At 42.6% G+C, this 17627-nt stretch overlaps 2 protein-coding genes across 3 annotated transcripts in view; both read left to right on the forward strand.

The window, feature by feature from the left end:
* The window catches only part of LOC311042431 (H-2 class II histocompatibility antigen, E-S beta chain-like), a 458449-nt gene that overhangs the window by 256612 nt on the left and 184210 nt on the right, over positions 1–17627 (forward strand). The window lies entirely within an intron of this gene.
* The window catches only part of LOC311042421 (receptor-type tyrosine-protein phosphatase U-like), a 191896-nt gene that overhangs the window by 149942 nt on the left and 24327 nt on the right, over positions 1–17627 (forward strand). For both annotated transcript variants that reach the window (XM_084053146.1, XM_084053147.1), the window contains 6 exons: positions 4454–4490; positions 5440–5537; positions 7356–7472; positions 10919–11073; positions 12343–12478; positions 13095–13244. In XM_084053146.1, coding sequence (XP_083909272.1) covers positions 4454–4490; positions 5440–5537; positions 7356–7472; positions 10919–11073; positions 12343–12478; positions 13095–13244 — 693 coding nt within the window. The remainder of the gene's footprint in view (positions 1–4453; positions 4491–5439; positions 5538–7355; positions 7473–10918; positions 11074–12342; positions 12479–13094; positions 13245–17627) is intronic.

Here is a 17627-nt window from a genome sequence, read left to right on the forward strand (position 1 = left end):
TGTTTTTTCCATCGATATTAACAAGAAGAGGTTTGTGTTTACCCCAAAATGAAAAGGGGCAGTTGGAAGGTAGGGAGGCAGATATCAACTTAAACAAGGGATGCATCAAACTAAGGTTGGACGATAGGGCGATATGGCGAATATATTGGTGATTGGATGAGTCCAATTGTCGGTTGTGTTTTTTGGGGGCAATTTTTGGGGCGATATTTGTCATTTTATTTAGCAAATGTAATGGTCTGCCTCCTCGAGAATTCAACTCTTCAGTTAGGCTGTAGCACAATTAAATGTAAAGCGCAATAAAATGCGTGCACGAAATGTTAATCAATTTGGGCAGGGCCGGACTGGGACCAAAATTCAGCCCTGGCATTTTGGTCCGGACCGGCCGGGGCGTTTCACTGTTTCAGCCCAGCCCTGCACATGAACTCTGCGGCCGCACTGAGGCGCCTGCTGGAAAGCATCCCAGCCCAAACATTAACATAACTAATAATTGGGCCGAGCGACTCGGATATGACCGTAATAAACCTAAAACATTTTTTAAAATATATTTAAAAAAAAAATATATATATATATATATTTTATTTTTTTGGCCCATGTGGCCCACTGGCCCAGCGGCCCACCGGGCATTTGCCCGGTACGCCAAATGGCCAGTCCGCCGCTGAATTTGGGCCATTATATTGGGCTATAATTATTATAAGGCACATTCTTGTTGCACTGATTTCAACAAAACAGCTATCCTGGACCAGTGTCCCCGGTAGGCTACTCAAATAGAGCAGAAGAAAGAGGGATTAGCTTTTGCTTTGCTACTTGTCTCTTTATCAGTAATCTCTCAAGAAAATATTCAGAGCTGCGCTATTGAATCTGTCGGGAGCCCCGTTCAGAACGTGTGAGCATTGGCTTACAAGTGGGCATGCCTTCAGTTCATGAAACAGGCCGTGCTTTACCCAATGAAATGTAGTGGGCGGGATTTACATCTGTGCGTTCGCTTCCCACTGGAAACAAACCCAAACTCATTTAACAATAGCGTCCTCGTAGCCGACAAAACAACGGAAAGTTAGTAACATTTTAACTTGTTCTTCCATCATAGAAACAAGTGGGCTTATAACCAAAACGATCCATGTTCCGTGGGAGAAATGGTGTTAGTGTTCCGTGGAGAAATATTGTTAGTGGGAATGAAAACATAGGCGCACCACCGGAAGTGGAGGGCTGAGGGCAGAGACCAAACGCCGGTTTCCAGTCTATTTAATCACTCACCACAGAGTCAAATGCAAAAGTGAAAAATGCTGGGGGCGCTGTTCTGGATCCCAGATTGCTTTATCAGCAACTGTGTTTGAGAGCAAAGCCTTGTTTATATTGCAAAGACAAGCCGTAAAAAGGAAAATAAAAGTAAACCTATCTACAGTAGCTGGTTTCTTTAATCCAAAACCCTCGCTGCACATTCAACAAGCTCACAGCCTCACAACGCAGGAACGCATGTCCCTTGGTCTCATAAGTCTGGATATAAAAACTTTCACAAATGTGAAATGTGACTTTGCTGCCCCACGCTGTCACTTTATTTCCAGGGGGGGTTGGATACATTTATTTATCCCACATCGGCAGGATTTATTATTTTGTCCATGAAAAGTGTGGACACACATCTGTCAACATGTTGCTTGGCTGCCGGCCAGAATTTGTGTGTATGGCTTTATTGGGTATATAGTGCCTTATTATAGTGCCTTGTTTTACAGTGCCTTATTGGGTATACTGTACAGTGCCTTATTATAGTGTCTTATTATACAGTGCCTTATTGGGTATACAGTGCCTTATTATATTGCCTTATTGTACAGTGCCTTATTGGGTATACAGTGCCCTTTTCATGGGGAACATGGAAACACGTATGCATCCGTGCACATGTCATAAACACAGGCACACACACACACACACACACACACACACACACACACACACACACACACACACACACACACACACACACTGTCTCCTGTCGCTCCACCTGTCTATAACTCTCTCTCTCATTAACTGGCATGTATGTCTCTCTTTTAACTCCCTGTCCCACCTCCTCCACTTTGGACCCTGTAGATTCGGATTAACAGGGAAGTAAGTACTTCACCACTCTTTTTTCTGTCAGCCCCCCCCCCCCCCCCCCCACACTACTTTTTTTGTTGTTCTTTTTGAGCGTCTCTCCCTAGTGACCCCTCCCTCCCTCCCTCCCTCCCTCCCTTTGCTTTTCCACCATCTGCAACCTTGTACAATCCATTCAGAGGCGCTACTTCATATAAGACAAACACTAAAGAGGGTATGTGTGTGCGCGTGCGTGCGTGCGTGTTACAATTCGTGATACATGGCGTTTTGATTTTAAGACATAGGCCCCTCCCACAATAGAAAATGGCCCCTGCCACAAATTTTACAAGCCAATTACGTTGTCACGTCAAAAATCATGTTTTTGCATCGAACGGTTACATTTTGCGCATTTTTGGCGGCCCCTATGGATCAAAGTGGAAAAGCTTTTTGGATTCTTTGAGTAAACCACCCTTGACAAGTGATTCAAATTTGGGATTGACTTGACATGATTTTTGGCATTAAAATAGGCCCCTCCCACCAACTTTGGAGGCCTATTACGGACAAACGGTATGGACTATCAGAATTCCGCTTGGATATGTTTATTGCATGGGTCCAGAGATCATGTGTACCGACCTTTGTGAGATTTGGACAAAATCTGTAGAAGAAGGTGCCAAAAGAGTGTTTTGGAGAAAATTCGAAATGGCGGAAAATCAATGACGTAAATCTATAAATCATGACCCAAGGAATCCAGGGAAAATATTTTTTTATTTTACGACCTGCGGTTCAAGAGTTATAGGCCGAAACGTAAAGTGGGCTGTTATAGCGCCACCATGAGGCCGACTGGTGTAATTATTATTTTCAAAATTAGGTGAACACTGAACCTTACGGTTTCCGAGAGAAAAATACTTGAATAGGAGTTTTTGCATTTCCCATTATAAGTCAATGGGGAAAATCACTTAAACTATACAACATATCTCTTAGCAAAACGGAAGCACACGATTCCCGATGAAGCCGGTCGATTTGACATATGGCACAAGTGTGTGCCGCACTACTAGCCTCGCGTAGCCAGACTATATCACTGCGTGGATATGAGTCTGGTGCTTCTATGAGGACTTTTTTTCCAGGGTGGGATCAAAACAATGGCTCTCGACGCAATTGGTTAGACCTGCTACCAACTACCAATTACAGTCTCTCATATTTGAATACCGGGCCCTGATTGGTCACCCCAGACTTCAGGATCAGGAAATGGATTCCCAACGGCGCGGTGCCAGACCCAAATCGCTGAGGGCAATTTTTTTTTGCACTGGCAGATTCGTCTGGTCCCAGGCTACCGCACTACTCCTGTGGGAGTGGGACAAAATAAAGTTTATCTATAACGAAAAAATAAAGTCGGACAAGTACTATAGACTCTAATGAATTGTAATAATGAGGTCACATTCAGGAGGGTAGTTTAACACCCTCATGCTCTTTGGAACGGCTGTTGAGCTTGTGAAGAAGTGTGTTGTTTTCAGGAGGAAGACTCTCAAAATGCTTCGCTGTGCATGGAAGATGTAGCCCCCCACTGCACCCTTCTGCCCATCTAAAAAGAACCAAATGGAACAAAAAAAGAACCCAGTTCATTTAGGCCATGATAGCCTGCTTTCATGTGAAACCCATTGGACAGACTTTTTGGTGCTGTTGTCGGCAGAGAACTGTTTCTGTGGCTTTAATGAAAATCTATTTATGTTGTATTGGATACTGAAAATAGCAATTTTTTATGAATAAATAGGGCTTATAAAATTGAAAGGCACCCGCATCTACGTTATGCTTTTTGTCACATAACTCAAACTAGCTTGAATTGCAATGTACGCGCAGCAAAAAATCCATACTGTATAAAAATCTTTTTGTGGGCATATTAATTATCTGCTTTCAAAGATGCTGTATTGGCTCAAAATGACAGCACCAAAATAAATGAATACTGAGCAATGTACTGCGTATACAGAGTCAAGTCAGCTAATATGGGGGCTCTGGAGAAATATAGCGTTAAAGTATTTCATTTAGAAATTTCAGTTAGAAGATAAGCCCCTTACGATGCATCATCTTGTTTTCTTGAGTCCTCAAGCACAACACACGCACACACATAACAATCAACTTTGCTACATCACTCAAATATCCACTCAAACCATGCTACATCTGTTACCATCTGAAAAAAATCACCTTAAGAAAATAAACAAATGATTATAATAATAATAATAATAATAATAATAATAGTGAATTAAAGTATGTAGTGGGGTCCTTAGAGGACGGGGATCCAGAGGAGAGGGGAAGGCTGGGGGTCCAGAGATTATCTCCCTTCCAGCTGTGAGCGAGGATCACATGGTCTTACTCAGCACCTCATTCCTCTTCTCTTTTTCAGGGCTACCATCGATCCAACCACTTCATCGCCACTCAGGGTGAGTATCCCTGCAAGGCTACTTTTTAGCTGTGTGTGTGTGTGTGTGTGTGTGTGTGTGTGTGTGTGTGTGTGTGTGTGTGTGTGTGTGTGTGTGTGTGTGTGTGTGTGTGTGTGTGTGTGTGTGGGGGGGGGTCTTTGATTTTTCATGCTTTGAGAGTGAGTGCTGTATTTTTGATTTTGTAAGTGTGTAATAAATCAGAAACCTGCTCGTTCTCCATCCTGAGCCAAAGCGTCTCTCCTGCAAATCTAAAGGTGATGGCATGTGTGACCACCGCCCAGTGGCAGCTGTGTGATTGATGTCACTGAATTAATCATGAAGAAAAGATGAATAATTAAACACTTTATTAATTATAGCTCCTCATCCGTTGTGATGTGATGTGAGGAGTCCAGTAATTTGACGTGGAATAAAAGAAGTCTTCATTTCCCTCTCTCAGCTAACAAAGCCAGGGTCTGCAGCCACAAAGTCACTGAAGGGGCTGCTCAGCCCATTATCTTTCATAAACTCTCCCTGCTAGGAGAGAGAGAGATAGACAGACAGACAGACAGACAGACAGAGAGATCAGAGTTAGGAGCTCAGTTGTGTTAGTGTCATTGTCAGCATGGTTTCCCTCGGTGCTTGTTGTTCCAGTGGTGTCTCCCATTCTAAGTATCTCCACGTGAAAAGGACTGATGCTGATGATTCACATCATCAGCAACCACTGTTTCCTTACCTATCCCCTCCATCCCTCCATCCCTCCTTCTCTCCTTCTTACCTGGAATCCTCCAATCAGTGCAATAACTGCACAGTGGCCGCTATAGAGATCGACTGATGTCAGATATTTGGGTCTGATCCCAATTTTAGAGAGTCCTATACCTGAATCTGGTGGTCACACACAACAGCACCATCAACAAGGGGTTTTCATTGAGAGTGCAGCTCTGATGTGGCTGTTTACTCTTCCCTCCACCAGGGCCCAAGCAGGAGACGGTGTTGGATTTCTGGAGGATGGTGTGGCAGGAGAACTGCTTCAGCATCGTCATGATCACCAAGTTGGTGGAGGTAGGCAGGGTGAGTGACATCACTGTTCCCTTTAGACGGAGCTGCTGTTATCTTTACTTTCATTATTCACCAACACCGCTCTGCAGTGGCCTTAGTGCAGCGTGCAGCTCGTCTGTGTAAAGTGTACAAATATCCTGTGATTAGTTCATGAAAATCTACTGCTAAACATTAAGTACTCATAAAACATCTTAATGCATTCCTGAATGAATCATTCTGGGCAGCCAGTTGGATAATGGCCAAACATTTTGTACCACAACTTGTGCAAAGATCGTTAAAGAAACTAATTATCTTACTTTATATTTTCACTTCAGTGCTGGGTGAGATACAGCAACTCAACAACACTTACACTAATGCTATCTGGACAGTACTATTATTGTAATATTTATGCTCCTTTAGAAGTGTTACATCGTTGTAAATACATTATGTATTGGAGAAGTAGTAATCATTGGGTAATTATAATTATTACAACTTAAAATACATGACTTTAATACACAGTTAGCACCTGTTATGGCGTAGTGCACTGAAAAGCAATGGAAGCACTTCTTAAATATATTGAATGTGTTTATGAATACAATGAGCCATGTTATAAGTATGATGTACTATGGTTACGCTAAGCATTAAAAAGATTACAGTATGTCCAGTGTAGTGCGTCATAACTCATGTAATAATACATTATCAATAGATTTTCACTGTGATTAGCTTCACTATTGCCTCAGAATGTTTTCTACACATTACCTTACCTTTACCTAAATACGTGTTCATCATGTTGTGATTACAATGACTGTACTAGCAGCTACACTGCAGCTACATAGAGCATTTATTTTTTAAAGATATTGTTTGGGCTTTTCTTCCTTTATTCGGATAGTATAGTGGATAGAGAGGTAACAGGGAGAGAAACGGGGAGTGAGACGCAGAAAAGGTCATGGGAATCGAACCTGCGGCATTAGAGCCTATAAGTGCCTTAACCACTAGGCCATTGGCACCCCGACACAGAGCATTTATAGCACATATTATGACCACACAGACAGCCTGACTATAGCACTATCATTATCTGACACACATAAACAAGCCTAACATTCAAACGTCACTGTAAGAGTCCTGTCATCATCTTTCCCCCTAGAGAAACACATTCTCCAGGTGGATGGTTAAAATGACACCATTTTACTCACACCAGCCCTGTATCCAATTAGGACCACCATCCCAACAGCACAACCTTTCTGAACAAACAAAACAAATAGGAGCTGTACTTTAATAAATAACCTTTCCCCTGAATGTAAAGCATCAGCTGCTTTGTGTGTGAGGTGAGTGGAACACATTGCAGCGCTCCTGTTCTCCATGTCATTATGGGACTAAAGTACTTTGCTTTACTTTGCCCTCTGGGATGAAAAATCACCAGCAGAGCAGCTTGTTGTTTTGCTGTCCCTCCAACAGCATTCTCCACTGCACTCAGATCTGTTTCAGCCGTTCTGACGTGTGCTTTCCACGAGAAGATGAAGCACTTTCTAAGGCTGTTTTCTGTACAATCATTTCATGTGTTTACTTTTGTCAAATTGCTTTTTAAATCAGAATTACAACAACTGTAACACATTTTTCATGAATTCTGTGAAAGCTGAATCGCTTTAAGCACTCCTTTGGTCCATCAAAGCCTTAAATGACAAGTTAGCCATGCAGAGCCAAACCCCGTAATGTGTTTTAACTGAACACATATAATTTGTTATGATGATCTTATGTTGATCTTACTTCTCACTACTATGTTGACTACACTTTGTCATTCAGTGGGCAATTTACAGCATGGTTAGAATGTTCTGTAATACTTTCTCTAAACAGGTGAAATGCTGTAAATACTGGCCTGATGACAGTGAGATGTACGGTGACATCAAGATCACACTGCTGAAGACAGAGACGCTGGCTGAATATACAGTCCGTACCTTTGCCTTGGAGAGGGTAAGTCAACCCAACTCTCCATAACTATTCAATTGAACATTTGAAGTGAAATCCTTTTGCTGTTTGGTATATAATGTTATTGATGCATATAAAGTGCACAGAGTAAGTTTCTAACTGGGCAGTGTGTGCTGTCGGCAAGAGACTGTCAATTTGTGACATCCTAATTGAAAGTATCGCAGAGTAATTTCAAAATGTCATTAGAGACAGGTTGTCTAAATATGCATCCATTATTAATACTGATCAGCAGTATTAGCTAATAATACTAATAACTAGAAAAAGTGCTCCTCGGAGCACAGGTCTCCGCCAGGTCGGGTAGGCTATTGTGGCCTCCTGGTGGCGCTGCAATAGGCCAATGTGAAAAGGGTGCCATTTATTCTTAGGTCGTTCACGGCAATCGGACACTGCATTCATGATTTGAAGCATTTTGTTCCAAAAATGTGTTTTGCTAAATTAGACCTGCTGGTGGCGCTATAACAGGCCAATGTGAAAAGGGTGGCATTTCTTCCTCGGCCTAGTGGGAATGTGCGTGTGAAATTTCACGGAAATCGCACGCTGCGTTCATGGTTTGAGGCAGTTTGTTCAAAACGGACCAATCCTGAAAACTTTGGATGGCAACCTTAACCAATAAGGATGGAATATGGGAAATCGGACAGATCAGGGTTGATCACATGACTATAGAGATACTGTGTACCGATTTGCATGACGTTTGGTTAAAAACTGTAGGAATAATGTGAAAAAATGGGTTTTGCACAAATCGGCCTCCTGGTGGCGCTATAACAGGCCCATGTGAAAAATTTGACGCAGAGGTTCTGAATTGGCATCCAGGGAGTGTGTGTGCAAAGTTTCGCAGCGACCGGGCCAACGGTGCCGGAGATTAGCTGGTAACACACGGACGGACACACGGACGGACGGACACACGGACGGAGGGTAAAACATACTCTCTCGCCATGCCTTACGGCCTGGCGGAGACAATAAAGCCCAAGTGATGTGTCTCTGTCCATGGTGCTGAAATGGTCAAATCCTGCTTCCCTGTCTCTCATGCTGTCTTTATAAAATAAACTGCCGGTTGGAAACATTGCAGGAATGGGCGGTAGTGGTCATAAATACAGCAGGAACAGATGGACGGAGGATTAGGAAAACAGTTCAGCACAGGGCTCTAGTCTGACTCTAGACCTTTGACAGTTTCCAAAATATGCAGGTTTTATGATGATCGAACACATGCTTGTTGGTGATGATTGGCGGTTGTTGGTTGTTGGCTTTGGTCCATTTATTTGCTGAGCCATGCCACTTTTGAAGTTCAATGATCAATATCTGCAGAACTAAATAAGATATTAAGGAGCTATATGTCAGTTTTGACAATGATTGTAACAATTAGGTCTCACGGTGCCAAACTTTTAAGGTGAGGGCAATTTTGTTCCTGCCTGACCTTGCATGTTAACGTTAAGCACATTTAAGCGCTCTGTTTTAGAAACCAGAAATTCGAGATCATGAAGACTGTCTGGGCCATCTCTACCACTGCCTTCCCTTTCTTGTTCATGAATACTCCAATTTCTACACGTAGCCTAATTAAAAATAATATTCATATATTCATATATATAGCATCACATTGCCAATGGTCCAATGGCTCCATAAAATTAACAGTTTTGATCACATCGTTGCTGTCATCAACTGCAATAGAGAAGGCAATAATTTACTTCACTTTGTATTTTAGTTTTTTTTTTTTGTATTCTTGTTCACTAAAATGTCCTGCAAGGTCCCTGATTCTCTGCCTTGCTGTGTGAAGTGCAGCACTGGCACTCAATAATGAGACAACATACTGTAAGTGGAGCCCTTGCTGTACAGTAGGTGCTTACACACAGCGGGTGGTTACCTGCTGCCTCCATTAAGGTGACTGGCAGCTTTAAGGACACAGACAGTGATGGAAAAGACGGACTTTATAGTTATTGTAGAGTGAGGATATATGGATGTCTGTGGCAGGTTTCACAAAAAGACTCACAGCGTGGGAGTTATGACTTTGTGAAAGTTTTGACCTTTAATTATAATGCCACAACTTCCAATCACTGGTGAAAATGTCATGTCTCTACCATGTACTGTAGCATCTCACAAGAATTTGCTAAACCGTAAGGAGAAAAACAATGAACTGGCTTAGAAATAAAAATTAAAACGGTTGAAAATATAAAATACTGTTTCAGCCCTTCAGGTTTGAACCCCTAAAAATGTATGTATTTAGTTTTGTCATTTTGCCAACCCTTTATGTGAGACATTGAAGCAAATGAGAGTGAGCAATATTTTTCTGTCACATACTACTACTATAATACTATTTATAGAACACCTTAAAATATGACAGGACTCATTACTGATGGGAACGTGGGCCTCTCATTGAGAGGAATTAGCATGAGGAGCTGCTTAAAAACGCCCCCATCTCATCTCCAACGTAGCTGCAGAGTGCAGCTGCTCCAGTGCTACTGGTTTGTTCCCAGTGACCCAGTCCTGCCAGTCTCCCAAAGGGTTCCTTCATGCTGCTGTTCCGTGAAAGGGCTCAGAGCCACTCTGGAGTGACAGCGCCACAAACACTGTATTATCATCACTCCATCACAGCTGCTCTCCCTGGGCACATGCTGCTGGTTATTCAAATCAGCCGAAATTTGGCAGATGCTGACAGTTTGTTTTCACCGCTCTCCCTCACTTTATTTTTTGATTTCTCTCTTCCTCAAATCTTTGCGTTGCTTTCACTTTACTTTGACATTTAATTTGCACAGAGTGGTAAATGACTGTCTGTGTAAACACCTGGATGTGAATCTGGGTCTGCTCCATCAAACCAAACACTACTATTCATCCAAAGCAGATAGATTGGAAGCCTCATTTCACCAATGTGATGAACAAACAAGAAAACCTGTTAATATATTGAGAAACTTCTCAAAATACTTAATATCATATCACAAAGTGATGAGAAACTTTCTCAAGAATGACTTACTCATTTAGAAATACTGACTTACAATCTAAAAAATCACACCCAGTGTGAAGTGGGCGGTGTGGTCACAGTGGTCATCACAGTGATGGAAGTTCACTTAAAGAAAAGTAATTACTTAAAAAACATAAATGTGCATAGTCCTATTTATAGGGCTATGCACATGTGTCATGTGTTTCACTAGCCAATCACAGTCCTGAATAGAGTCAGCGGTGGCCAATCACGGTGCAGGGTTAGGGGGGGTACAATGGTGGCCAATCACAGCGCAGGGTTGGGGGGGTACAATGGGTGGGGGGGTACAATGGTGGCCAATCACAGTGCAGCGAATGTCGATATCCAAACCTCACATAGGGGGTTGCACCGCCCAAAAATAATGACTTGACTAAGTCAAAATGACTAAACTGGCATGTTATAGTAAAGGCTATGAGGCTAATCTCAATGTAATGCTAATTCATGTTGTCTTTGTGTGTTTTGACAGAGTGGCTACTCAGCCAACCATGAAGTGCGTCAGTTCCACTTCACATCGTGGCCAGAGCACGGGGTGCCCTTTCACGCCACAGGCCTGCTGGCCTTTACACGGAGAGTCAAAGCCTCCACGCCTCCCGATGCTGGTCCTGTGGTCGTTCACTGCAGGTTAGCATAACATGACCTTTACTGTCCTGTGGTCGTTCACTGCAGGTTAGCATCACATGACCTTTACTGTTCTGTGGTCGTTCACTGTTAGCATCACATGAGACTTACTGTCCTGTGGCCATTCACTGCAGGTTAGCATAACATGACACTTACTGTCCTGTGGCCGTTCACTGCAGGTTAGCATAACATGACACTTACTGTCCTGTGGTCGTTCACTGCAGGTTAGCATAACATGACACTTACTGTCCTGTGGTCGTTCACTGCAGGTTAGCATAACATGACACTTACTGTCCTGTGGTCGTTCACTGTTAGCCAAGGTGGTCTAATGACTTGTAAAAGGCATGTCAAGGTGAGTAAAATGCAAGCTGTGTCAAGCTAGCAGCATTATTTAACAATAGTATAGTTATGAAGTTCAGCTTAACCACTTACTTAAGCCCTATTTAGTATGGTTATAATTGGTCTCTCTCTATCTATCTATCTATCTATCTATCTATCTATCTATCTATAAATGAGCTTGTTGATCTACCAACTTTATAATAATGATAATGAACGACATATGTTTTCCCACTTGGGTCCCCGGCAACATAATGCATCTCATGACACTTGGGTCTCGGGTCACACACACACACACACACACACACACACACACACACACACACACACACACACACACACACACACACACACACACACACACACACACACACAGTGATTTCAGACTCGTCCTTTTAAGTCTTCAGATTCAACTTTTAATTTGGCACATTGACATTAAGGAAACACCTGAATTCTCTCAAAGACTTTTGAGTATCTGATTCATATCTAAGTATTATGTTTCTCCTGTATTATTCTATGGCTTGCAATGGAAATCACTTATACATTAATATAAATTATCACCTTCATCCATTGTATGAGGTTGTTTACAGAGGGTTACAATGAATGCCGGATTATAATTTGTTCATTACATAACCATAACCTTATAAACAGAAGATAAATATATAAAGATAACTAAAAAATAGCATATGAGCAACTGTGGCAGCCATGTTTGACACTCGAGTTACTTCCACAGCGAGGTCACAACTTTCTGATGAGTGAAACTAAACTTATTACCCGAATATGCAAACACATGTGAGACATTATCTCTGTTTTGTGTGTGTGTGTGTGTGTGTGTGTGTGTGTGTGTGTGTGTGTGTGTGTGTGTGTGTGTGTGTGTGTGTGTGTGTGTGTGTGTGTGTGTGTGTGTGTGTGTGTGTGTGTGTGTGTGTGTGTCAGTGTGGGGGCAGGTCGTACCGGTTGCTACATCGTGCTGGACGTCATGTTGGACATGGCTGAATGTGAAGGCGTGGTGGACATCTACAACTGTGTGAAAACTCTGTGCTCCCGACGCATCAACATGATCCAGACAGAGGTACATTCACCTGCTCAGAGTCTATTCACATCAACATGATCCAGACAGAGGTACATTCACCTGCTCAGAGTCTATTCACATCAATATGATCCAGACAGAGGTACATTCAGCTACTTGTACTGACAGTCTATTGACTCTCTACCAGTAGGGATCTAAAGGTGCATTCATACAGGAGGCGAAAATATTTTCCATGCAGCGAGATTACATACAAAGTGAAGGCAAAGACGTGCAAAGATGAATGAGGCGAACTGGGTGAGGTGAATGTGCAAAGTTTACCTCACCTCGTACACCAACTCAGGCAAAACCACGGGCCATAACTCAACGCAAAGACATTTCTCTGGGGAAAAGGACATTTGTTGTTGTTTTTTTCTTATTTTTCTTTTCTCCTGGTATTTGTACAATTATATATTGTTTAGATAAGATAATTTCTTTGGCTTTTTTTATGCCTTTATTGATAGGATAGTAGTTTGACAGGAAATGGGGAGAGAGATGCAACAAAGGCTGTCGGGATCGGGACACGAACCCGCAACGTGCTGTCAGGCTAATTTGGAGCCAGCGGTCCAGGCTGTAAAAGTATTTGTTAATTGTGCTCTTGTTGATGACGTGTCACCTGCAGGAGCAGTACATCTTCATCCATGATGCCATCCTGGAGGCCTGTCTGTGTGGAGAGACGTCCATCCTGGTCAACGAGTTTGCCCTCACCTACAAGGACATGCTGCGTGTGGACTCCCAGAGCAACTCATCCCAGCTACGAGAAGAGTTCCAGGTCAGAACAACCACATTAAATACATACACAACATATCCTATAATACATTGCAAAACCCAAAACCAAAAAAAACCCTGTGTCACTTTGTCGGACTAAACACAAAAACAACATATCAATGTCACTAACAACACAAGCCACAACGCGCACAATTACTCCGCGCAGTCTGTAGGCCACTTCTCACTGCTCAGCACACATCTGCCCCCTCGAAGCATAATTAATTGCGGCCAACACAAACTCACAACATTACGGTCGGCCATGTTGTTCCTTAGCGTCATCGCTGACCACCGCCCAGCGAGACCCAAATACGCGAGGCGGACAAAATTTCGTCTACACCATTGTGTTACCTTTTATTTCCTCCGAGGTGGAAACTGGAAAGACTGCTGACGCGAGGTTAGTTCCCTTTAGCTGTCAGCACAGTTGCCAGGTTGCGCGCGCCAAATAAGCAATAGGGTCTGTGAATTTTCCTCCATTTGCCTCCATGGAGGCTTGCTCAAAGTCGATTACAAGTCGCTTACAATAACAGGACATGGCAACACTGCCCTCTAACAGACAGTGAGCCCCGCCCAACTCTGTCTCTGATTGGCTTAACCTGAAAATTTACCCCACGTTAACCAATCATCGTCCTCTCTACCACTTTCACTTATTCATCATGTTAGACTGAGAGGAACCACTCTATTCAGCCTGCTGGCTGCTGCACGCTGTCTGCCTGTTGAATGACAGGCAGAGAGAGGACTGTTGCTTCGCAGAAAACACTTCATTTGGATCACATAACGTAACACAAGTAACGTACCAATATCAATCACAGTAACTCTAACTGAATGGGAAAAGGTAACGCGTTACGTTATTAGTTAACGCAAATAGTAGTTGCGTTATGTAGTCCCAACCAGGGTTGAGCTGTAGGGGGTGCTAAGGGCGGCGCCACACCCTTAGTTCTGACACTGTGGGGGCTGGGGGGCTCGCGCGTGCTCCACATGCACTCACCGTCAGCGTCGGTCGTTAACACCTTAAAGTTTAAACAATAGCCTGTCAAGGTTCGCGCCGTCAGTTCTCAATAGCCTCTACAAGGCTGCTTCGCATAACATTAGGCTATACTGGAGAAAAGCCACAGACTTGAATTGAATGCGTACATTCCTCTCACAATGACAGACAACAGTCTCTGCACTGCAGAGTGTGAAGGGGATCGCTTAGCAGAGGACCCAGTTCTCTGAGACAAGACAAAGACAAGTTGTCTGATTATTTTAACTACTTATGTGTGGGTGAGTCTATGTAAAGGGCTTTTATATAAAACTAAAAGGAAAATAAAATAATTGATTGATTGAAACAAAAACAACAAATTAACAATGCAACAAAATAATAAGAAACATAAATACATTAATAATCACATGTTGAACACCTACAGTATTTCAACTAGCACTGAGCTGAGTGGCTATGTGCACATGCCTGCGCGCGCACGTGTGCACGCACGTGACATCATAAAATAGAGCACCCTCAGTTCAAAAATCCACAGCTCACCACTGGTCCCAACACTGGTGGGGGGGATTGAAAGACAGAACAGTACACTACAGATGCGCTCCAAAGATGTCACAATATTACACATTACAATACTATGTATTATTATGTATATTATATCTTATGCTATAATAAATATTGTATTAATGATGTTATATAGTATATTATTATATATTATTAAATATAACATGTTAAAAAGCTGTTCGCCGGATTGACAGACAGAGCCAGACACACGGAGCGGACTCCCCACTACCAGGGGTGCTGCAGCAATATCTTATGCTATGATAAATATTGTATTAATGATGTTATATATTATATAACATCAAACATAATAATACATTATTATATCATAATGTCATATGCTGTATTACAGTACATAACACATATTTAACACATACATTATATCTACAATATACATATACATAGTATTATGACATATGAATACATACATATTTAAATATATTTTTTAAATAAATATAATATACACATCAGCCATAAATGACACAGTCTTTACAATGGCTCTTTCAAAGGGGTTCGCAATGTTTTCTTTTGTATCCAACGATTTTGTTGGCTAGGGAGCTAGCGGGAAGGGCGCGACCTATAGTTATAGTACATAATAACACATACTTACAGTCACATATAAATTATATCTACAATACAAACACACATACTATTATGACATATCAATACATACATATTTATATCTATTTCAACGTATCTATAATATACACCTGAGCCATAAATGAGCCAGTATTCACAACGCCTCTTTGAAAGGAACAGAACCCCACGCTCCGCCTCCCTTCAAAGACACATAAATCCCATCTCTACTGCCCACTCTGTGCTGCAGCGACACGGACACAGAGAGAGGGACACGGAGGGACGAACAAACACAAAGCCCCGCGCAGCGGATGGGTTTGAGGGGCGCGAAGCGCCCCGAGAATCTAGTAGTATATAACACTAAAACATACACAATACATCTATAACACTAAAACATACTAATTCAACTTAGCTATGAGAAGAGTTCCAGGTCAGCACCTCCATGCAACCACATTAAATACATACAAAAACTAGAAAAGGGTGCAGATGGCTGTTCTCCGCCTGGGTTGTTTTAGCCTGGTAAACCCTCCCTCCGGAAATCTCATTTCCATTCGATCTCAAGAAGGAGTCTGGTCTGAAACGCCTTTCTCCAATAATCGCTCTGCTCGCCGAGCCGACGAGCCTATCAGCGTCGTCGCTCATTGTTCTGTGATTGACAGCGACAGTTGGCCAATCAGGTGGCGAGTTCGAGTGAGCCCGAATGAACCCGAGTGCAGCCTGAGAGCCGCCGAAAAAAGACGAACGGCAGCCATTGTTGTTTGTGCGAGTGCCTTCACTTCTTACTTTCAGTTTTATAACGCTTTCAAACTTCTTTTTTGAGGCACGGAATTTACTTATAAGATATCGTTTGGATAGAATTTAGTTGTTTAACTTCATATATGTGGTCAATTAATCATGACAGAGCCTATTTAAAAATATAAATTTAGAGAACCGGCAGGGGCGGGGAGTGACACGCATGTATCCCAATAAGGCAACCTATTTTCGGCATGGCCGTCCCAAAAGTCCCGTTGCGTCACATAGTCTGGAGCTCGTCAAAATGAACGTGCTCATTGGCTGAAGGGGAAAAACGATCATTGGTTGAAGGGGTTGTCAGTCAACGGTATTACTCCCGCCCAACTCCAGCCCACAGCGATTATTGCAGAAAGGCGTTTCAGACCAGACTCCTTCTTGAGATCGAATGGAAATGAGATTTCCGGAGGGAGGGTTTACCAGGCTAGGGTTGTTTAGCAGGGCTGTAAGTCATGGGTTCTAGTCCTCAGGACACGAGGAAGCTGGGGTTGTGATGTAGCATGACATTACAAGGCAACTTTTCACTTTTGTAGCACACCCAAAGTAGCCTGGCTCCAGCCCGTGAATCGCTAGCCACGGCCATTAAAAAAATATGTTCAGGCGATTCTGGTCTGGTGACGCTCTCATAGGAGGTCTCAGCCTCGGTTGAAAATCTGATCGACGAATCGGGATCGGGATAATCCAGTACGAACCAATCGCCAAAGAGTCTTTGAAAAAAAAAACTTTGGCCACGCCCCCATCTCAGCAACCGGCTGCATTGAGAGGGCTTTCAGACTGAATAATGGAGTGAAACGAAATGAAAATTCAGGCTGAGTGTCAGGCTACACCCAAAGGGCTGAAGTGAAAGTGATTTTTGGGGTACGCTGTATAGAGGACCCTCGACATGCAATTACAATGTGGGGTTGATTGGATGTTGCGTTCATGAATACAGTATATGGTATTGTTTGTACAAAATCACCCCCACTAATCTTTTAAGCCAATTACAGGCATACTGCATGGAATATCAAAAAGATGTTTGCATGACCTACGGTTCAAGAGTTATAGGCCAAAATGTAAAGTGTAGAGTATAGATGTACAGTATAGATGTAGATGTTTTACATACAGTATAGTTTACAGTTTGGATGTAGATGTTTTGAATGTTTTGCACAGAGGGAATGGAGTGGGGTGATGACATCACATAACCAGAGGCATCCTTCTTTATACAATAATGGTGCTTCATTATGTGCAGTTTGGAGAATATTATATTCACGTTTTGCATATTTCCTTCTTCATGCCTGTTCAGTTCAAATAAATCCTCTGGGGAGTCAACGGTTGGATTTGAAATGACGTAGGTCTACATCAATGGCAGTGAATGTGTTAATACCACTGCTCTGGTGGATGAAATCCTTATTGGTGCAGGGATTTCCATAGAGTCCCTTGAGAATTCGGAATGGGACTAAAACATGGAGGCTGACTGGGAGAGTAGAAAGCCAGCTGAGGTCCCACATG

The sequence above is a fragment of the Gymnoscopelus microlampas genome (assembly GCF_963454915.1).
Source record: "Gymnoscopelus microlampas genome assembly, chromosome: 3".
Taxonomy (NCBI): Eukaryota; Metazoa; Chordata; class Actinopteri; order Myctophiformes; family Myctophidae; genus Gymnoscopelus; species Gymnoscopelus microlampas.